General features: G+C 44.9%; 1 protein-coding gene, 1 long non-coding RNA gene and 1 other non-coding gene across 3 annotated transcripts in view; 1 reads left to right on the top strand and 2 right to left on the bottom strand.

Annotated features, from left to right (window-relative positions):
• Positions 1-5,569, bottom strand: part of LOC140388423 (uncharacterized) — a 29,146-nt gene extending 23,577 nt beyond the window's left edge. Inside the window, exon 1 of the long non-coding RNA XR_011934183.1 lies at positions 5,065-5,569. This is a non-coding gene — a long non-coding RNA (uncharacterized lncRNA). The remainder of the gene's footprint in view (positions 1-5,064) is intronic.
• Positions 5,570-5,688: 119 nt separating this feature from the next.
• The window catches only part of isy1 (ISY1 splicing factor homolog), a 28,576-nt gene continuing 10,722 nt past the window's right edge, over positions 5,689-23,542 (top strand). The window contains exons 1-8 of the mRNA XM_072472561.1: positions 5,689-5,808; positions 7,310-7,332; positions 10,473-10,524; positions 10,869-10,934; positions 13,153-13,195; positions 13,284-13,396; positions 14,567-14,684; positions 15,879-16,001. Coding sequence (XP_072328662.1) covers positions 5,806-5,808; positions 7,310-7,332; positions 10,473-10,524; positions 10,869-10,934; positions 13,153-13,195; positions 13,284-13,396; positions 14,567-14,684; positions 15,879-16,001 — 541 coding nt within the window. The 5' untranslated portion in view covers positions 5,689-5,805. The remainder of the gene's footprint in view (positions 5,809-7,309; positions 7,333-10,472; positions 10,525-10,868; positions 10,935-13,152; positions 13,196-13,283; positions 13,397-14,566; positions 14,685-15,878; positions 16,002-23,542) is intronic.
• On the bottom strand, positions 9,286-9,372 carry trnas-uga (transfer RNA serine (anticodon UGA)). The gene has a single exon. It is a non-coding gene; the product is annotated as a tRNA-Ser (tRNA).

Here is a 23,542-nt window from a genome sequence, read left to right as displayed (position 1 = left end):
AAAGAACCTTTGTAATAAAGCAGTGGTGTGATTGCATGGGACTGGGAATCCGAAGGGGGGGGGGGGAAATTTTCTCTTTCCCCTCGATGGGGGGGGGGGGCATGGTGAACTGTGGGCGCCGGTGGGGAAGGAGAGAGGGAGCTGCGCCATTAGGGGCGGGGCCGAGTGGGAAGCGCGGGCTTTGCTCCCGCGCTATGGTAATTGTGGCGGGAAAAGGGGGCGCAGGTAGGAGGGGGCCTTACACAATGGGAGGCTGAGGATAAACGGGGGAAGCCGAGGTCAGCCAGATTTTGCTGACTTCTGGAAGCAACATGGGGGGAGCAATCACGCTAGAGGGGGATCTAGCGGGGGGGGGGGGGGGGTAACTGGGTTGCTGCTGTTAAGGGGAAGGGGGAGCTGCTACGGGATGGGATGGTCGGGACGGGAGGACACCGTTGGGGGGACAAGTGGGTGCGTGGGAACCGGGTGAGGAGCTGGTTTAAAAAAGGGGCTGGCTAGTTGACGAGGGGGGGGGGGGGTAAAGAGCCCCCCAACCCGGTTGATCACGTGGAACCCGGGAAATGGTGGATCAGGTCAGATTACGAAAAGGATGGGTGGGACAGGTATTTCACTCGGGCTTGGATGTGAAAAATAGAGGGGTAGCAATATTAGTGGGGAAACGGGTATTGTTTGAGGCGTGGACCACAGTGGCGGACAGTGGGGGTAGATACGTGATGGTGAGTGGCAGATTGCAAGGTGAGGCGGTGGCTCTGGTGAACGTATATGCCCCGAACTGGGATGATGCCAACTTCATGAAGCGTATGCTGGGGCGTATCCCGGACCTGGAGGCAGGAAAGTTGGTAATGGGGGGAGACTTCAACACGGTGCTGGATCCAGGGATGAACCGGTCCAGGTCTAGGACCGGGAAGAGGCCGGCAGCGGCCAAGGTGCTTAAGGACTTCATGGAGCAGATGGGAGGAGTGGATCCCTGGAGATTTACTAGGCCTAGGAGTAAAGAGTTCTCCTTCTTCTCCCATGTCCACAAGGTGTATTCTCGGATAGACTTCTTCGTCCTGGGAAGGCGCTGATCCCGAAGGTGGCCGGGACGCAGTACTCGGCTATAGCCATTTCGAACCATGCCCCACATTGGGTAGATCTGGAAGTAGGAGAGGAAAAGGAACAGCACCCACTGTGGAGATTAGATATGGGATTGTTGGTGGACGAGGGTGTGTGTGTAAGGGTAAGGAGATGTATCGAAAGGTATCTGGACATTAATGACGACGGAGAGGTTCAGGTGGGAGTGGTCTGGGAAGCACTGAAGGCGGTGGTCAGAGGGGAACTGATCTCCATAAGGGCCCACAAGAGAGCAAAGAGAGGGAGAGATTGTTGAGAGAAATTTTGAGGGTGGATAGGCAGTATGCGGTGGCTCCGGATGAAGGACTATACAGGGAAAGACGAATTTGATTTGTTGACCACGGGTAAGGCGGAGGCATAATGGAGGAAGGCACAGGGAGTGCAGTATGAGCATGGAGAGAAGGCGAGCCGGTTACTGGCCCAACAACTGAGGAAGAGGGGGGCGGTGAGGGAGATTGGAGGGGTTAGGGACGAGGAGGGTGAGATGGAACGGGGAGCGGAGAGGGTGACGGGGTGTTTAAGGCATTTTATGAGAGGCTGTATAAGGCTCAGCCCCCGGAAGGGAAGGAGGGAATGATGCACTTCCTAGACCAGTTGGAATTCCCGAAGGTTGAGGAGCAGGAGAGGACAGGACTGGGAGCACAGATTGAGGTGGAGGAGGTGGTAAAAGGGATTGGGAGCATGCAGGCAGGGGAGGCCCCGGGACCGGATGGACGATGTCGGAGGCGACGATATCGCTGCTCTTGAAAAGGGACAAAGACCCGCTGCAGTGCGGGTCTTACAGGCCTATTTCCCTCCTGAATGTAGATGCCAAGCTTTTGGCCAAGGTGATGGCGACGAGGATGGAGGATTGTGTCCCGGGGGTGGTTCACGAGGATCAAACGGGGTTTGTTAAGGGGAGACAATTGAACACTAACATACAGAGGCTGCTGGGTGTGATGATGATGCCCCCGCCGGAGGGGGAGGCGGAGATAGTGGTGGCGATGGATGCAGAGAAAGCATTTGATAGAGTGGAGTGGGATTACCTGTGGGAAGTGTTGAGGAGATTTGGATTTGGAGAGGGGTTTATTGGATGGGTTCAGCTTCTATACGGGGCCCCGGTGGCAAGTGTGACTACAAATAGGCAGAGATCTGACCACTTCCGTCTATACAGAGGGACAAGACAGGGATGTCCTCTGTCCCCGTTACTGTTTGCGTTGGCAATTGAGCCACTGGCCATAGCGCTGAGGGGCTCTAGGAAGTGGAGGGGGAGTACTTAGGGGAGGAGAAGAGCACCGGGTGTCACTATTTGTTGTTGTATGTCGCGGACCCAGTGGAGGTGATGCCCGAGATAATGCAGACACTCAGGGAGTTTGGGGAATTTTCAGGATATAAATTGAATATGGGAAAGAGTGAGCTGTTTGTGATGCACCCTGGGGAACAGGGCAGGGGAATAGATGATTTGCCGTTGAGGAGAGTAACAAGGGATTTTCGGTACCTAGGGATCCAGATGGCCAGGAACTGGGGAACCTTGCATAAGCTTAATTTAGTAAGATTGGTGGAGCAGATGGAAGAGGACTTTAGGAGATGGGACATGGTGCCCCTGTCACTGGCGGGTAGGGTGCAGGCGGTTAAAATGGTGGTCCTTCCGCGGTTTCTTTTTGTGTTCCAGTGCCTCCCTGTGATGATTACAAAGGCCTTTTTCAAGAAAGTGGATGAGAGCATTATGAGTTTTGTGAGGGCTGGGAAGACCCCAAGAGTGAAGAGGGGGTTCCTGCAGCGTAGTAGGGATAGGGGGGGACTGGCACTGCCGAGTTTAAGTGATTATTGGGCCGCCAACATATCAATGGTTGCAAGTGGATGGGGGAAGGGGAGGGAGCGGCGTGGAAAAGACTAGAGATGGCGTCCTGTAGGGGAACCAGCCTAAAAGTATTAGCGCCGGCGCCTTTACCGTTCTCCCCGAAGAAATACACCACAAGTCCAGTGGTGGTGGCAACGCTGAAGATTTGGGGGCAGTGGAGACGACATAAGGGAGTGACAGGTGCCTCGGTGAGGTCCCCGATAAGGAACAACCACAGGTTCGTCCCGGGGAAGATAGATAGGGGATTTAAAGCTTGGCAGAGAGCAGGGATTGTGAAATTGAAGGATTTGTTCCTAGGCGGGACGTTTGCGAGTCTGGGAGCACTGACAGAAAAATATGGGTTGCCACCAGGGAATGCATTTCGATATATGCAACTGAGGGCTTTTGCGAGGCAACAGGTGAGGGAATTTCCGCGGCTCCCGGCGCAAGAGATTTCGGGGGCATGGGTGGCGGATGGTAGGGTGTCAGATATATACAGAGAAATGAGAGACGAGAGGGAGACGATGGTGGAGGAGCTGAAGGGAAAATGGGAAGAGGAGCTGGGGGAAGAGATTGAGGAGGGGCTGTGGGCAGATGCCTTAAGTAGGGTAAACTCTTCGTCCTCATGCGCCAGGCTCAGCCTGATACAATTCAAGGTTCTACGGAGGGCGCACATGACTGGAGCAAGGTTAAGTAGATTTTTTGGAGTGGAGGATAGGTGCGGGAGATGCGCGGGAAGCCCAGCGAACCACACCCACATGTTTTGATCATGCCCGGTACTGCATGGGTTCTGGGTGGGGGTGGCGAATGTGCTTTCAAGGGTGGTGGGGGTCCGGCTCAAGCCAGGCTGGGGGTTGGCGATATTTGGGGTTGCGGACGAGCTGGGAGTGCAGGAGGCGAGAGAGGCTGATGTTTTAGCCTTTGTGTCCCTAGTAGCCCGGCGAAGGATATTACTTATGTGGAAAGAAGCTAAACTCCCAGGCGTGGAGGCCTGGATAAACGACATGGCGGGGTTTATAAAATTGGAGCAGATAAAATACGCACTAAGAGGTTCGGCTCAAGGGTTCACCAGGCGGTGGCAACCATTCCTCGACTATCTCACAGAACGATAAGGGAAATGGGAAAGGTAGCAGGAGCAACCCAGGGGGGAGGGGGGGGGGGGAGGGGGAAGGGGGGGGAGGGGTTTTGTACAGGTTTTTGTATATGAGTTATTTATATTGGTTTTTGTGACTTTATTATTTTGGATATTGGCTAGTTTTTATTTTTGTTGCTGGCAGTTGCCGTCTAGTTAATATATTATTTATTCTTAAAAAAAAACGGTCATCATCATTATTTATATTGTTTTAAAGTTGCAAAAGGGAAAATTTTGTACTGTCTTTGACTGAAAAATTTGAATAAAAAATATTTTTAAAAAAATTTTTTTCATAGGATCCAAAAACACAACTTGCTTAGGCACAAATAGAATTCTTGAGTAATAATTTTATAACTTCCCATAAAAACAGTCTTAGGCAAGAGAGTCCAGGAAAGATTAACCAATTTGGAAGTGTTTCCACTGTTAAATGTCTGAAGTTGAACACGTGCACTGTCACTCCAAGATTGCAAAATGACAGCTGCGCAGACTTCACTTTTACTTTAGCATTCCCATTGGCAGCCTGTGTCATCTTCAGATGTCAGGCTAAATGAAAAAGGGATGCATTTGGACACCATGCAGGCTATTTCTACTGTTTTATGAATTTCACAAGACATGTAACAAGACAAAAGCCTAGCAAAACTACTGACTGCCCTCCCCCCACCAGCAAAAAAGCCATCAAGTCATTTGTCATCAGTTTTCATTGTATGTTCAATCACAATTTTGTCAAGTCTGCATTACAGAATCATAGAATGATACAACACAGACCATCGTGCCTTTGCTGGCTCATTGAAATAACTATCTACTCAATTAATTTCACTCCTCAGCTCTTTCCACATAGCCCAGCCCATCAAGTATTTATCCAACTCGAGTTTGAAAATTATTTTTGAATGTTTCCTTTCAGGCAATGTGTTCCAGATCATGGCGTTTTGCCAATTACACCGAATCTATGCCCTCAGGTTACCGGCCTGACTACCTGTGGAAGCAGTTTCGCCTTACTTACTCTAACCAGGCCATTCAATACATTAAGTTGCTCTATTTATGTTTGAAGCCGTTGGTAGGAAATGCTGCCTCCTGCAGCCGCCGAGTCCCAAGGAAAGGGCTACCCGATCACCACCGGCCACAATAAAAAGGGTGCACGTTTCGGACACCCCGGTTTCAGTCAATTTGCCGAAGGATGTCCCAGCTGAGAACTTGCTAACTCGACAGCACAAACGCACAGTTGGACCCTCTCATTCACATTTTGATGCTTTAAGTTTCCTTTGAGATTCCGTTGACATTGGCGCAGTTTCTCTTGAAGGGGGTTCCTTTCAATTGACCCTCAGCTTGATGATATAGTTTATTTGGTTATCCAAAAGGGGCGCACAGTGCCCAGCAGCACCATCCAACTACCGCAATGATGGCCCAGCTCGCAGTGACTGTTGTCTGGTATTATGGGCTGGCGTTACCCGTGGCAACATGCTCACCCCAGCCCAGCATCAGCCACCGCCATGAGACATGCTCACGTGACCTACCAACCGTCACCCCGCGCGAGGACAGCCCCGCCTCCCTCTATCCCCACGCACCAATCGTGCGCGAGAGAAAGAGCTCCGCCTGTTCCTGTCCATCTCTCCAATCATCAGCTTCCTTTTGTCAACATCCGAACCCTGACCTGCGACCCGCGACATAGACTTCCTGTTTCTCATCAGGTTTGAGGCGTTGGGAATCACCGTGTGTGGAAGTTTACCCGTTTACAGCTTTTACAATGGTAGGTATCAAATCAGTCATTTGAAAAGTGTTGACGTAGAGGCAGGACCCCCTCGGGTTCAAGATGTGCCTCTGGGTGAATCATCGCGGCAATGCTGTAGCGCCTCTATGTATTATAATCTTTATTGTCACAAGTAACCTTACATTAACACTGCAATGAAGTTACTGTGAAAATCGCCTAGTCGCCACATTCTGGCACCTGTTCAGGTACACAGAGGGAGAATTCAGGATGTCCAAATTACCTAACAAGCACGTCTTTTGGGACTTGTGGGAAGAAGTCGGAGCACCCGGAGGAAACCCACGCAGACATGGGGAGAACGTGCAGACCCCACACAGACTGACACAAGCCGGGAATCGAACAAGGGACCCTGGAGCTATGAAGCAACAGTTCTAACCACTGTGCTACCCTTGTATGATAGCTGCTGTCCTCTCGCAATATTCACTTTCTGGATTGGCTTTGCAACATTTATTCTCAAACCTATAGTTAAAGTGATCAGAACAGCTGAAAGAATTTTGTCCCCCACTATATTTTTGCGATGCTTTTAAAAAACATTTAGAGTGCCCAATTCATTTTTTCCAATTAAGGAGCAATTTAGCATGGTCAATCCACCTACCCTGCACATCTTTTGGGTTGTGGGAGTGAAACCCACACAATTTGTGATGCTTTTTGTACTAAGCCAACTTTAATTAGGATTGATTTAGCACATAATGTATTTGCAGAGCTATACTGATGTTGGAGAACAAATTACATGCCCAAACGTGCACGTTGTATAATTCATAGAACCAAATGAATTGCAGGGCAGGAACGGGCCCATCATGATAACTTTCCAGTTGGAATTCTCAGCTCTAATCTCATTTCCCTGGCCTTTCCAAGTGTTTCCTTCCCAGTCGAAAGTGCTTTGACCATTTTATTACCCCCCCCCCCTTCCTCCAAGAAGGGTGATTGTAGCAGTACTAACACCAAGATGGCCTAATTTAGCTCACATAGGGATTAATAGATAGCTAAACGTGTTAATAACAGAACAAGGGTCAGCATCCTCTGAAAGTGGTGGGAGTAGAGGTTAAAAATATCAAAATGGAGGAGAGTTCATGGTGTGAAGTTGTTAAACTCTGTGTTAAGTGCAGAAGGCTGTAAAGTGCCTAATCAAAAGATGAGGTGCTGTTCTTCCAATTTGCATTGGAACATTTAATTTAGTCTACTGCATTCGCTGCTCACATTGCGATCTTCTCTACACTGGGGATTCTGGCTGACCACTTTGTGGACCCCATGCCTGTCACGTGCCACTTCAATTCACCATCTTGCTCTCAGGCTCACATTTCTGACTTTGGCCTGCTGCAATGTTCCAGTACACTGTCAGCCTAACGTGTGCACTTGCTAATCCGTGGAAATGGGTTTACAAAACTCTTGCCATTTTAAGTAGAATTCCGGTAATTTTTCTCTAAATTTGTAATAAATTGAATGACTTGCTGCAAAATTAATTTTGCCCATTTTCCTCATACAGGCTCGAAATGCAGAAAAGGCGATGTAAGTACATGATCTCATTAACATTTAATGACAAAAATGAAATACACATTTCAAGAAAGTAGTACTATTCTTGTGAATTTTTAGATTTACTGTGGTGAACAGGTGCCGGAATGTGGCGACTAGGGGCTTTTCACAGTAACTTCATTTGAAGCCTACTTGTGACAATAAATGATTTTCATTTCATTTTACTTTTTCATCCAATTGGATTTATGATATCCAATTTAAATTTGGTTGTTTTAAAAAATAAAACATTTAAAATATTTTGAAAACCCAATCAAATCGTAAGTGCAACATGTAAATATTTGGCGAAGGTTCAAATTTATGGTGCTTTACTGGCGCAGTAGTTAGCACTACTGCCTCATGGCGCCATGGACCCGGGTTTGATCACAGCCCCAGGCCACTGTTGTGTAGAGTTTGCACATTCTCCTCGTATCTGCGTGGGTCTCACCCCACAACCTAAAGGTGTGCAGGGTAGGAGGATTGGCCACACTTTTGAGAATTGCCCCTTAATTGCAAAAATGTAAAAAAGATTTAAAAAATAATAATTGTGCTTCACTCGATGCCAGCAGTAGTTCAGCTTTGTTAATACAGTGACAGTGGTAAAATGGGATTGTCTTGGGGATGATTTGTAGTTGTCTTCATTTTCATATCATTAGAAACAATATTTCTAGGTTATGTTTATGCATTGGTATCATATTTATCTATGGGCATGCTTCTCTGGGATAGTATGGGATGTATGCAGTCAGCAAAGCATATCAATTGTGGATTGCCTTTTAGTAAGTACTCTTGGGTTATTCTTGTTTTAGGTCATGCTAAACTAAATTGTGTTTGAGTCTTTTAATCCAGTTCCTTGGTATTTGAATAAATTGCATAAAAGTGGCCTGTGACAATTTGTCAATTTCACTGAAACAAAAACCCAAAAACGTAAGGTGTAAAGTTTAGAACTTTGCAATAGGAATGTTATTCTGAAATCTGAATTAAAGAATATTGATGGATGATTGCATTGGAACTTAACCTAGTATTTATTCCATGTTATTCTTAATGCTCAAGCTGGGCAATTTGATTTTGTTTAACCCCAGCTTTTAAGATTTACATTTTGTAAATTTGACATCTAAGATTTTGAGCTGCTTTTGATTTCAAAATTCAATTTCCGATCCCTTATATCTCTTTCTACCTTTCTATGTGGTGTGGTTTTGGTACCCAAATGTTGGGGTTGGTGTTTCTCGTTTTGGAAAAGTAATAAGCCACCATCATACTCCACATTTGCGACAGAGTTTAATGTGGAATTCTAATTACTGAGGTGATCTCAGACATGTGTAACTAATTTTATTGTTTAAAAAATTTAGAGTACCCAATTTTTTTTTCTTCCAGTTAGGGGGCAATTTCGCGTGTCCAATCCACCTAATCTGCACATCTTTGGGTTGTGTGGGTGAAACCCACGTAGACAAGGGGAGAATGTGCAAACCACACTGACAGTGACCCAGGGCCGGGATTCGAACCCGGATCCTCAGCGGCGTAGGCAGCAGTGCCGTCCATTTTATTTATTGTTGATGACAAAAGCAAAATACTCCAGACGCTGAAAATCTGAAAAGAAAACAGAAAATTATCAAATCACTACAGTGTAGAAGGAGGCCATTCGCTCATTGAGTCCGAAGGAGCACCCCACCCAGGTCCATACCCCCGTTTTATCCCGGTAACCCCACCTAACCTTTTGGACACTAAGGGGCAATTTATCATGGCCAATCCACCGAACCTGAAAATGAAAAATGAAAATCGCTTATTGTCACAAGTAGACTTCAAATTAAGTTACTGTGAAAAGCCCCTAGTCGCCACATTCCGGTGCCTGTTCGGGGAGGCTGGTACGGGAATTGAACCCGCGCTGCTGGCCTTGTTCTACTTTACAAGCAAGCTGTTTAGTCCACTGTGCTAAACCAGCCCCTTCATATGAAAGTCCACAGCGAGCAGGGTTCGAATCGAACCTGTGTGGGGAGACCCCATTGGATTTCAAGTGCAACGCCTTAACCACTTGGCCATCGCTGCTATGCGCCTCTTTTGACAATGGGAGGTAACTGGAGGAAACCCATGTTGACACAGGAAGATTGTGCAAACTCCACATAGACCGTCACCCGAAGTCAGAATGGAACCCGAGTCCCTGGTGCTGTGAGGCAGCAGTGCTAACCACTGTGCTGCCCCTTTGGAAATACTCAGCAGTTTGAGCATTGGGGAGAGAAACAGAGGCCGGAAGTTTGTCACGCCAATGGGGGTCTCGTCCACCAGTCAGAGAACCAGCAGGCAATCCCCATCGGTCCCATGGGGAGGCCTGGCAGAATCAAGTGCCCTTCAGGCACTTAATTGGTCACTGTTAGTCCTTTCCCGTGATTGAGGCAATGGAAGTCCAGCCAGCAGAGTGGTGGCTGCTGGCAGCACTTCCCACACCCAAGGCCCAGGATTTCAGAGGGATTCCGGGCCACAGGTGAGTGAAAAGATGGAGGTCATAGGAGAGGGAGGTCGGAGGCTTTCAGCAGCCACACCCAACCCGATGCTGGGTCCTTTAATAGGAAGGACCAGTCCCCACCCTCCTGTGGGACCACTGGGAAACTGAACAAGGTTTGCTGGATGGCCTTTCAGAAACGCAGCAGACCTCTGCGGTCTGCATTTAATCCCGGGGTCACTAAATTGCAGTTGGCTCATGGATAATGGATGTCAATCGTCTCATAAATGAGCCTAATTGATATCCCACTGCCGGCGTCCAGAAATTTTGCGTTTGTCCCTTCCGCCCTCCGATTTAATCAGGGAGATTTGCCTACCATCAGGAGACTGACGTGGGATCTCTCCCACAGTTAAGTGTCCTTGGCCACTGTGGTTCCTGTTGCACTGGGCTGCATTAAATCCAGCTCAAAGTTAATAGTCTGGGCCATGTTCTCCCTGTTTCTATCCAGGGATGCTGCCTGCTCTGAGTGTTTCGAGCATTTTCTGTTCATTTCATTCTTTCATTCAGTAATGGCTCGTAATTCTTATCGGGGAAAATATTTTTAATTAACTTTCTGAATTGGCTTGAATATTCTTTTGGAATCCAATGCATCATTCCTTGTGTATTTGTGAGAGGTGATTAGTAATTCATAGTAATTGTTTTGTTTTAGGACCGCCCTGGCAAGATTTCGCCAGGCCCAGCTAGAAGATGGAAAAGTTAAGGTTGGTAAATTGTGTAATTGTTTTTGAGCAAGATGCAGTATATAAACTATTCCAGTGTATAAATTGCCCCTTTTATATTTGCAGGACATTGAAACATGCACAATTATACACCAGATTTCCCCATACTTGACCTATTAAATTATGCAGTGATGGGAGTTGCCTAGCTAACAGATCACTTTCTAGCAAAATAAGCAGTTAGTGCAGCATTTATTCAAATATCTTCATTGTTTGCAGTTGAATGAGATGCAGATCACTTCATTATTTTAGTTGCTTCATAATAAACTTTGATGTTGACGCGGCTGTGGTGTTGACTTTGTGATGATTACTGTTTATCTATTCAGTAGGAAAGGAGACCATTCCTTGCATCAGAGTGTAATGATTTGCATAAAGCAGAGAAGTGGAGGAGACAGGTGAGCTAAGCTTTCTGTTTAAATATAAGATTCTGTAATTCGTTTCAGCTCCTGTGTGGATTTGGCAAAATAATATTTTGATTTCATTATTGAAGCCTTTGCTGCATATCAAACGCTATCTATCACCCAGTTCCCAGGAACTTGTTTTAATCAGAATTTCAGATTGGTTGGGAGGGAAAGTGAGGTGGAACCTGCACAGAAGAAGCTTGCTAAGTCCCTCAAAAATGTGTCAGTGTTAAATTAAACTACAAGATAACACTGAGGAAACAGCACAGCGATAGTGTACAGCAGAGATGGTTGTGGAAATAACAGCCACACTGTTGTGCTTGTACAACATGGAGAAGAGGTGTTCCTTAGTCCGCTGGGTGGCATTTTAAAATGTTGTGGCTGATTTCCTGCATATTTTAAATATCGGTCGATGCTTTTTTTAACCCATTCTCTTTAACAAGAAGAATATGGATTGCTAGTAGACCACATTTCCCATGAGTTTACTGCAGTTTTGCACCATCTGACCTAATAATTGTAATGACCATTTTGCCTAAATCTCTGATAAATTTGTGATCAATTTCATATTTGATAGGAAAAATGGCATTGTAGATGTACACTACAGAAGAGGGGGGTATTCCAAAGATATGCAGGTTAGGTGGATTGGGCAGGCTAAATTGCCCCTTAGTGTTCAAAGGTTAGGTAGGGTATTTGTTCAGAGGGTCAGTGCAGACACGTTGGACCGAATGGTCTCTTCATGCACTGTAGGATTTCTATGCTTAATATTTATTAAAATATAACTTTGGATACTGTTTGTTATTTATTTTAATTAAAATGTGCAGTTTATACAATGCCAATTATATACAAATACACATGTAACCTTTTGTTTTCTCAAAATTCTGTGAATATTTAAGTGGATACAGAAAAGTGCATTAGGCTTAACCCTAACCTGTGTAGTCCTGTTAAAATTTTATATGTCTCTATGAGATTTCCACCCCCCCATTCTTCTGAACTCCAGCGAGAACAATCCCAACCTAGTCAATCTCTCCTTATTTGACAGTCCCGCCATCCCTGGAATCAGTCTGGTAAACCTTCGCTGCACTCCCTCTGGAGCAAGAACATCCTTCCTCTGAGAAGGAGACCAAAACTGCTCACAATTCTAAAATGGCACAATGAGTGCAGGCGCATCACAACTAGTAAGATCATTGAGCTCAAAAGAGTAGTCTGTAAAGGTTGTTTTGGGATTAAGAATAATTGCATTGAACATGATTGTCAATACAGACACTGTGCCCTTTTGGATAAAGAATGAGCTAATTGTATCAAATAATGAAGCAGTAGTTAATTGTCGCTCAAGTTTGTTGCATAATTTCACAGGTTTTTCCTAAAGTACAATTGTTGTTTGTCAAATAGCACAAGTGAACATGTTGTGAATTGACAAATAATTGTGCTCCCATTCAGTGTTTTCTGTTTCTTCTCATGTCAGATCAACGTTAGTGTATTCAGAGAAGCAATAGGATTGCAGATCATAGCAATTCCTCATTGTAGCTGGTATAATGTGCCTTTGAGTGAAATAAGAGTGAGCATCCTTGTATTTTTTCTTCAATTAAAAAAAAAAAAAAATCAAGTAGTAATTATAACTATAATGTAAGCATCTGGAAAAGCAAAAAAATCAAATCCCTTTTTAAGCCCAAATATAGCCTTGCCGTGCAGGAAAGAAAATAACAATGAATTCTAATGCTGTTTAATGCAAAGTGGCATTTGTTTTAATAATATAAACACTATTTACTGATGAATGTATTCTCACTAATATGTTTGTTAGGGTGAAAGTTTCATATTTTGATTTATGAAAAATAGTATCGTTTTACTTATTTATGTGTATTATAAATTACTGAATTTCAAATCAGCAGTGTACTGCACCAGTAGTGTAGCAGATGAAGCAATTCTGACTATTGAATAAGTTGTTTCACTGATCGCTTGCGCAGCTCTGCCAGTGTAATGTCCAAAATTAGAAAGTGCAGTATAGGGCTTAGTCTAAGGGATTAAGCTTGAATATTTTAGACTGTTTCAACTCGAGGGCATCTCTTCCATGTGATCGTGCTACAGTTGCCTCATTACTGATTCTAGAAATGAAAGCATCTAGTTGTGTTTTGTATGGATACACGCATGAAAGCAAATAGTATTCATAATATCTGTAGTTTGTGTCTGTATTCTTAAGCTTTATGATGTTTTGTAGATCATAAGTGAAATTTCCAAAAAGGTGGCACAGATACAAAATGGTAAGTATCTGAAATTCTTTCAACTTTTTAAGTATGTGTTTTTACAGTATGCCTTCATATAATGCAAATACATTTTTTTCACTTAAAGCTGGTTTGGGAGAATTTCGGATACGTGACCTGAATGATGAAATCAATAAGTTGCTACGGGAAAAAGGCCACTGGGAAGTCAGAATAAAGGAGTTGGGAGGTCCTGACTATGGTGTAAGTAACATAGGAAGCTTTGTCAAATATCCATCCCTGTCTCCTGAACAATGGCAGCAGTAACTGTTAGAAACTTTCCAATTTCATATTTTGATTGAAGATTTGAAACCTGCTCGATCTAATAACAACTTTCAGCTGTCAGTCTCTTAATTTTAAACATGCTTGGGTAATCACTAGCTATTAGTTACAGTTACACCAATCTAAGTAGCTTCTGTGTCCGAGGTAGGCAAAAATTTTCTTAAAAGCAATAAAAGTGCTTAACTATAAAAAGCTGGTTCATGTTAGTATGAGGATTATAACCTTTCTTTATATGTATCATTTCACCCTTGAGCGGCAAGCAATGTACATTCTTGTTTCCTTCTACCTCTAAATTGCCCGACCCCACCGCTTCTGTGTTCCCCACTTCGTTGGTCATTTTGTTTTCCACGTACCCCAAGTACTTTTTCTTCCTGCCACACATCACTGCTGTTGTTTCCCCATCCCTTATCAAATACCAATGCCCTTTCTCCCACTTGCCATTGCTGATCATCGCAACCTCCAACACTGCTTTTTTTTTGTGCAGCACCATACAGTCTCCTTCCTGCCATTGATGATCACTAGGATCCACATCCCAATACTTCCATACCTAATTACCAGTGTCCCGCAATGTGATATATTGTATAATAGAGCCTATCCCTCAACTCTCAAACATTGTACAAGTGATATTGGAATTTATATTTGGAATTTCTTCTTCCAAATGTAATTAAGAGATTCCTTCTGTTGCATTTCATATGGTGCACTCTAAATTGCGCATGATCTGCAGCATAAAAAGTGAGTGGCCTCCTCTCGAGCTTTTACCTTTGTCATTCTAAAACTGGTCACTGAAGAGTTCAAGAAAATGGCAGTCGTTTCTCTACCCTTCATTGAAACAGCTAAAATCAAGAGCTCAACACTGCTGTGGATACATATGTCACTGACTTACATTCTCTCCAGCTCTGTTACTTTGCATTGATTATCCAATATATGGTGATGTTGTACCCATTGACTCTATAATGCAACATTTTAACAAATATTTTGAGCAAACCCGTGATGTACATGTATTTTTCTCAGCTGCTGACAATTCTTTCTTCGCGCTGTATACTTTTTATTGCTGTCTTTTTTATAAGGTGAAGTTTTTTTTTTAACATTTAGAGAATTGGACCAAAAATGTTGGATCACGAGGGAAAAGAAGTTCCAGGCAACAGAGGATACAAATATTTTGGAGCAGCTAAAGATTTGCCAGGAGTCAGAGAATTGTTTGAAAAAGAACGTATGTTTTTTAAAAACATTTTTTTAAATTTGCTTTTTTTTCATCAAGTTTTCTCCACCTCTAATTCTGAAAACATGAACCGATTGGAAAGTTTGCTGGGCTTGGAACCTTGCTCGTATTCACATTTTTCATGTTTGTGCCTTGCTGGTGAATGTTTACATGCTATTTAATCATAGGGACCACACAGCTGAGTCCAAATTTTATCCTTGCCTAGTATTCATGTGTACTACTGCAACCTGTTACTTATGTTGCTAGATAGAAATCAGATCTGCTGGTCTATTTTACCCATCCTTAACCTTAGTGAAACGAGACTAGTGGTAGCATTCCTGCTATTGATTAATTTGTGCATTAATTCATGTAATGAACCTGGAACTTTTATAGTCTGCATCGAACTATAGGTGGAACGTGTAAGTAAACAATGATAGGTGGAGGGCATGGCAGCACAATGGTTAGCACTGCTGTTTCACAGCTCCACGGTCCCAGGTTCGATTCCCGGCTTAGATCACTGTCTGTGCGGAGTCTGCACGCTCTCCCCGTGTATGCTTGGGTTTCCTCTGGGTGCTCCGGTTTCCTCCCACTGTCCAAAGATGTGCAGGTTAGGTGGATTGGCCATGCCAAATTGCACTTGTGGGTGGGGTTACTGGGTTACGGGGATAGGGTGGAGGTGTGATAGGGGATAGGGGCTAGAGACTGCAGACTCGATGGGCTGAGAGGCCTCCTTCTGCACTGTAAATTCTAAGATTCTATGATTCTTCCAGGCTTACAGTTACAGTAAGCTGACCAAAATTATTCATTAATAATATGAAACACAAATAGTATTTTTTTGAAGTATACTAGCTTCCAAATTATCTGGTATTCTTGATTCACGCATCTCGTCCAATCAAGTGTATAGGAGCCCTGCTCTCAGACTGCCACATCCCCAATAGGTGGTATCAGCCCAAAATATGACTGATTTCAGGAACAATCTATGGTGCTCAGATGCAGTGTCCCATTGTGCCAATGCACATTGATCTAAGCAATATTACCTAGACTATGTCGCTGCATTTCAAAAGTATTGGTAAAAGAAGTTAACAATGAACAATGTAAAAGCAAATTTAAAATTACATGTATAATTATAGGTGGTGTAATATGGAATCTATACTTTGTCATTCTAAGAAATTGCAACATGCCATTTAATCATGTGTTTGCTTGCAGCACCTGCCCCACCACGGAAAACCCGTGCTGAGCTCATGAAAGACATTGATGCCGACTATTATGGTTACAGAGATGAAGATGATGGGGTCCTTTTGCCCCTGGAGCAAGAGCTTGAGAAGCAAGGTAAGGAGATCTAAAAATCAATACGACTGTAACATTGTGATAGAAGTAGGTAATTGTAGTCCATGTCCCTTAATATATATTTTTTAAATTAAATACAAATATTGGTATAAAGAGCAAGTATCTCAAATTGGAATAAAGTTTTCACAGAGATTGTATGCAATTCCAATGTGTTTTTATTGGATGGTATTTAATTGTTTTTCAAAAGAAAAATGCACTGTCACACTAACTGAAATTAATACACTCTTCATATTGCTGTTCCTATGATTAACATCAGGATGGAAGCAATACAAGATGGTACATCAAAAGTGCATTAATTGGATAAAAAGTCTGTTTGGAAATATGAAGTGAATCTTCAGGGGTGGCATGGTGACACAGTGGTTATTACTGCTGCCTCACAGCACCAGGGACCCGGGTTCAATTACGGCCTTGGGTGATTGTCTGTGGAGTTTGCACGTTCTCCCGAGTCTGCATGGGTTTCCTCTGGGTGCTCAGGTTGCCTCCCACAGTCCAAAAATGTGCAGATTAGGTGGATTGATCATGCTAAATTGCCCCTTTGTGTCCAATGTTGTGCAGGTTCGGTGGGGATATGGTGGGGAAAGGTGCTCTTTCAGAGGGTTGGTGCAGACGTGATGCACTGAATGGCCTCCTTCTGCACTGTAGGGATTCTATATCTATAACAAAGCTATTTGTTCTTCGTGATCATCCTCTAAACTCCGAAACTCAATCCCTCTACCAATAAAAGCTAACACACCGTACGCCTTCTTAACAACCCTCTCAACCTGGGTGGCAACTTTCAGGGATCTATGTACATGGACACCAAGATCTCTCTGCTCATCCACACTACCAAGAATCTTACCATTAGCCCAGTACTCTGTCTTCCTGTTATTCCTTCCAAAATGAATCACCTCACACTTTTCTGCATTAAACTCCATTTGCCCCTCTCAGCCCAGCGCTGCAGCTTATCTATGTCCCTCTGTAACTTGTAACATCCTTCCGCACTGTCCACAACTCCACTGACTTTAGTGTCATCTGCAAATTTACTCACCCATTCTTCTACGCCCTCCTCCAGGCCATTTATAAAAATGACAAACAGCAGTAGCCCCAAAACAGATCCTTGTGGTACACCACTAGTAACTGGGCTCCAGTCTGAACATTTCCCATCAACCACCACCCTTTGTATTCTTCCAGCTAGCCAATTTCTGATCCAAACTGCTAAATCACAGAATTTTTTTACAGTGCAGAAGGAGGCCATTCGGCCCATCGAGTCTGCACCGGCTCTTTGAAAGAGCACCCTACCCAAGGTCAACACCTCCACCCTATCCCCATAACCCAGTAACCCCACCCAACACTAAGGGCAATTTTGGACATTAAGGGCAATTCATCATGGCCAATCCACCTAACCTGCACATCTTTGGACTGTGGGAGGAAACCGGAGCACCCGGAGGAAACCCACGCACACATGGGGAGGATGTGCAGACTCCGCACAGACAGTGACCCAAGCCAGAATCGAACCTGGGACCCTGGAGCTGTGAAGCAATTGTGCTATCCACAATGCTACCGTGCTGCCCTCACCCTGAATCCCATGCCTCCGTATTTTCTGCAGTAGCCTACTGTGGGGAGCCTTATCAAACGCTTTACTGAAATCCATATACACCACATCAACTGCTTTACCCTCATCCACCTATTTGGTTACCTTCTCAAAGAACTCAATAAGGTTTGTGAGGCACGACCTACCCTTCACAAAACCGTGTTGACTATCTCTAATCAAATTATTCCTTTCCAGATGATTATACATCCTATCGCTTATAAACCTTTCCATGATTTTGCCCACAACAGAAATAAGGCTCACTGGCCTATAGTTACCAGGGTTGTCTCTACTCCCCTTCTTGAACAAGGGGACAACATTTGCTATCCTCCAGTCTTCTGGCACTATTCCTGTAGACAAAGATGACTTAAAGATCAAAGCCAAAGGCTCCGCAATCTCGTCCCTAGCTTCCCAGAGAATCCTAGGATAAATCCCATCCGGCCCAGGGGACTTATCTATTTTCACACGTTCCAGAATTGCTAACACCTCCTCTTTATGAACCTCAAGCCCTTCTAGTCTAGTAGCCTGAATCTCAGTATTCTCCTCGACAACATTGTCTTTTTCCTGTGTGAATACTGACAAAATATTCATTTAGCACCTCTCCTATCTCCTCGGACTCCACGCACAACTTCCCACTACTGTCCTTGACTGGCCCTACTCTTACCCTAATCATTCTTTTATTCCTGACATATCTATAGAAAGCTTTAGTGTTATCCTTGATCCTACCTGCCAAAGACTTCTCATGTCCCCTCCTGGTTCTTCTTCACTCTCTCTTTAGGTCCTTCCTAGCTAACTTGTAACTCTCGAGCGCCCTAACTGAACCTTCATGTCTCATCTTTACATAAGTCTCCTTCCTCTTGACAAGTGTTTCGACTGCTTTAGTAAACCACGATTCCTTCGCTCAACCACTTCCTCCCTGCCTGACAGGTACATACTTATCAAGGACACGCAGTAGCTGTTCCTTGAACAAGCTCCACATTTCCATTGTGCCCCTCCCCTGCAGATTTCCTCTACATCCGATGCATCCTATGTCTTGCCTCATCGCATCATAATTGCCTTTCCCCCAGATATAACTCTTGCCCTGCGGTATATACCTATCCCTTTCCATCACTAAAGTAAACGTAATCGAATTGTGGTCACTATCACCAAAGTGCTCACCTACCTCCAAATCTAACACCTGTCCTGGTTCATTACCTAGTACCAAATCCAATATGGCCTCGCCTCTCGTTGGCCTATCTACTTACTGTGTCAGGAAACCAACCTGCACACATTAAACAAAAACGGACCCATCTAAAGTACTCGAACTACAGCGTTTCCAGTCAATATTTGGAAAGTTAAAGTCCCCCATAACAACTACCCTGTTGCTTTCGCTCCTATCCAGAATCATCTTTGCAATCCTTTCCTCTACATCTCTGGAACTTTTCGGAGGCCTATAGAAAGCCCCTAACGGGGTAACCTCTCCTTTCCTGTTTCTAACCTCAGCCCATACTACCTCAGTAGACAAGTCCTCATCAAATGTCCTTTCTGCCACCGTAATACTGTCCTTGACTAACAATGCCACCCCTCCCCCTCTTTTACCACCTTCCCTGAGCTTACTGAAATATCCGACACCTGCAACAACCATTCCTGACCCTGCTCTATCCATGTCTCCGAAATGGCCACAACATCGAAGTCCCAGGTAACATCGAAGGCATTGTGCTTTAACTGCAAGCCTCTGAGACAATTGGCCAAAGAATGGTGATGTTTGAGTTGTATTGTGGAAAGTAAGGGAAACCTGACCATAGTAACCTTTGGGGCATCTAACTTCTATCTAGTACTGGCAAGATTCTTCGTCATCTTGATTGATTGCCTGCTGCTGAATGTAGTGCACAGAACACTTTCAAAATCACATTGCTCTTTAGGACCAGCCATAGAATCACAGACTTGATCTTTGTTTTTTGAAGTTGCAGCTGCAAGTAAAATCTGTGCCATTGATTAACCACCAAAGCTTCTCACATGTCGGTCGAGGTTTATGAGGAAGTTGGGTTGTTCGGAGAAGTTCATGTCAGTTAAGGTATCAAAGGAGCATTGAGATCAGTTATAGCACCTGTACCACCATCTTGGCTGAGGCCAAATTACAGGGACTAGAGGCAAAACTGCAACTTTGATGTTGCATGTGGCTCACCAGCTTACTATTCTGTTGAGCTGAATTTTAAGTGGCTTTTTTTTTTTCAGTTTTGGTCAGTCGACTTAAAATTCTGTTATTTTAATCTTTTCACTGTGATGTCGCATGTGGTCAGGTACTGGAGGGGCGGTATTTCTGATACTTGCCAAGTACAGGCCATGGCTGCCAGCAATCCCAGAAGGAACTGGCGACTTTGAACCTGGAAGTGGGTCCATGTTAATCTTGAGATGAGGTTCAGTTGCAACCCCTTAGATAGACCATATAAGGAGATCACCGAGCAATAGTAAAGGGATAGGAGCCTTGGGATGGAAGCAAGGAGGACATTGGATTCCTGTGTGAATTCCTTGCTGTGTGCTTTGTGGGTTACGACCAGTAGCAGACAAAGAATCCACTTTGGAGCCTGACTATGGACTGCAAAATAACTGCCTTGGTAACGTTAGCCCCTTCTCCGTTTATAGGACCACAAACTTGGCTACGTACCTTCACATGTGTTAATCAATAAATTGTTTATTGTTTTGACTTTAACTTCTGGTTGCTTATGTTGTGTCTCTAAACCCCACCTATATTGTCGTCCGACCCCTTGTAACATCATGATTGGTGGAGAATGTGGGCATAGGTTGTGGGTTGGTCACAGAGATCAAAGAGACATGGATGTTCTTATCCAGCAGCTCGCCGAGGAACACTGACTCAACAGGAGGCAATCCAGGCGCAACGAGCAGCAACCCTGACACAAGCCACCACCAACCAGTTGCTGTTGGAAGGTCAAAGATGAGTTCAAGAGCAGCTCCGGGCAGAGCTCCAGAGACTCAACGCCATGCTCATCAAACCCCCTCCACAAACTCCCCCTGGAATGTCTGGGGACACTGGCTATGGAAAATGGCAGACACTGCTGATGTGGAGTCCTACTTGAGGATCTCTGAGAGAACAACTAAACTGAAAACCTGGCCTAAAAAACAGTGAGCTGGCATCATAAGGAAGCACAGAAGGCCTACCATGATTTGGAGGAGGCTGTCGCTGAAGATTACAACCAGCTCAGAATAGAAATCCTGGCACGGCTGGGGGTCATCACGACTATGAGTGCTCAACATTTTCCTGCTTTTTTAGGCCTACCTTTCTGACCGAGCTCCGAATCTCAGATATTTGACTTGATTCGTCTGGCTCGCAAATGGCTCCAGCCTGAAACGTTTAACTCAGCCCAGGTGGTGGAACGGACGGTGCTGGAATATTTCCTGTGAAGTCTTCCCAGAGACGTCAAGCGGTCAGTGGACTTGGTAGAGCAACATCTGGCTACCAAATGGTTAATGAAGTTAGGGAAATCGGAGGAAATGACCCCGTAATGCACTTGAACTAAACTCTCCAAACCCAGAGTGAGGACCAAGACGACCCGAAAGGCTGTGTTCCAGATAGAAGCCTGCTGATTATGTCTACTGAAAAATTGGCATCTTGCCCATACAGACTGAGCAGGATATAGTAAGAGAGGACTAGATGGACTGACACCTTATTTCTGCATGCAGCTAGGCTAAGGTTTGGGCAAACCAGGTCTGGAAGATCCAAGTGAAACATCAGAATGTGGTTGTTTTACTGGACCCTGGCAGCATGGTCACATTGGTCACCCAAGCAATAGTTCCTCGAGATAATATCTGTCCTCCTGGAACGGAAACTGTGTACACGGTGATAGCTGGAGTTACCCTGTTGTTTAACTTCCTCTGGCTGTGGGGAACTGGAGTAATCAGGCCACGGTGAGAGTCGTTGCGCTTCTCCTGTACCTGGTGCTGGTGGGCCAAGACTGTCCACTGCTCCAGGAGTTGTGGGAGCAAGACGGGTCCCAAAATGTGTTTGGGAGAAGCAGAGGACAGTCCCCCTGCGGCTGAGGAACCCCTGGAAGCTGAGACCAGTGGGGAAGAAGAAGGAGATGGTCTAACAGAGAATGAACTGGAGATAAGGAACGGCGGCGTGAATTTGGAAAGGCCCAGTTGGAGGACCCAAACCTTAAATAGGCCTGGTCACAAGTGCAAATGAAGGGGAATGTAACAAACCAAACACACCTCTAGCCCTCCAGTAAAGAACCAGCTGCTGTATAGAATTGAGAAGAGGGGAGAAACAGAGGTGGAGGATGCTGTTTTTACCCCGGTCTTATCAAAACATCGTGCTGGATCTTGCCCATAGTCATTTTACTCAGGGCATCTGGGAGTACCAAAGACTAAGGAGTGACTGATGAACCAGTTTTACTGGCCAGGAGTACATAGGAGTGTGACACAGTTTTGCAGAAGCTACAGAGAATGCCAGACCACTGCCCCCCCCCCCCCCCCCCCCAAAGCCAGATTGCCAGAGTCCGCTCATTACACTTCCCAGTATAGATGGCCCCTCTGAATGCATCAAAATGGATCCAATAGAGCCCTTAATCAAGTCAGCCAAAGGATACCAATACCTCTTGGTGATAGTCAATTCTGCCGCAAGGTAGCCTGAGGCCACCCCGCTTTGTACTGCTACAACAAAAAATATAGCACGTGAACGTGTCTTTTTTTTCTCCTGGGTAGGTCGACCAAAGGAGATTCTAACTGACCAGGGGACCCCATTCATGTCTCGGATCATGAGAAAAATGTGTCGTCTCTTCAGAATCCAGCAGGTGAGGACCTCTGTATATCATCCACCGACAGATGGTCTCATGGAAAGATTTAATAAAACCTTGTTGAGGAAAATCATGGAAAAGGACAGGAGAAATTGGGACCAGCTCTTGCCATTTTTATTATTTGTTATACGTGAGGTTCCTCAGGGGTTCTACAGGTTTCTCGCAATTTGAACTTCTATATTCCAGAAGACCATGAGGCCTACTAGACATTACCAAAGAGTCTAGTCAGCCATGTCCTCAGCGCACAGTCATCGAACATGTGGACCAAATGAGAACACAGATACATGCAATCCTCCCAATAGTAAAGAACATATGGAGAAAGCCCACGCGGTCCAGACCAAGGCTTACAACAGAGGTGTCATACCCAAGAGTTCCAGGTGGGAGATTTGTGTACTGCTTCTGGTGCTGACAGTTCCTTGCGAAGCGAAAGGGACTCAATGATGTACTTGAATAGGTCCGGTTACCTACAAAATAAGACGAGCAGATCGCAGAAAATCAGAGCAATTGTACCTCATAAATTTACTGAACAAATGGAATGTAACCAACGCCTTATTAGCCTCCCTGAACCCCGATCCGGTAGAGGAGGACTGAGTGACAGAAGTACCACCGGGGCATCTGACCAGACAACAGAAACAAAAGATGCTTGAATTCTTGTTGTAAAATAAAGATGTGTTCATTAGTCTCCCAGGAAGAATGGCGTTAGTACAACACAAAACAGTGACCCAGCCCGGACAGAAGGTGAGACTCCGACCTTATTGATGTTGCCGATGGGAATCATCGAGGAGTCTCGGAGTGAGTGGACTAGTCCGATAGTCCTCTGACCAAAACCTGATGGGTCTGTTCAGTTTTATAATTATTTTCATAAACTAAATGCCAACTCTCTCTTTGATACATACTGCACGCTCTGGGTCGATGAACTCATTGAGCGGCTCTAGGTTCATCGCCCTGGGTTTAACAAAAGAATATTGGCAGGTACCCCTGGCAAAAGAGACTAGTAAGAAAACTGCTTTTACGACCACAATGGTCCATACCAATACCGCAAGCTGCCCTTTGGCTGGCACTGAGCTTGTGCCACTTTCCAAAGACTGGATCAGGTCCTATGCCCCCATTGGCAGTTTGCCACCGCAATACTGTCGTCATCCACAGTGTGACTTGAGAGGAAC

This window comes from Scyliorhinus torazame, chromosome 13 (assembly GCF_047496885.1).
Source record: "Scyliorhinus torazame isolate Kashiwa2021f chromosome 13, sScyTor2.1, whole genome shotgun sequence".
NCBI classification, from domain to species: domain Eukaryota; kingdom Metazoa; phylum Chordata; class Chondrichthyes; order Carcharhiniformes; family Scyliorhinidae; genus Scyliorhinus; species Scyliorhinus torazame.
Note: the sequence above shows the minus strand (reverse complement) of the source record. Positions and strands in the feature narration are given on the sequence as shown.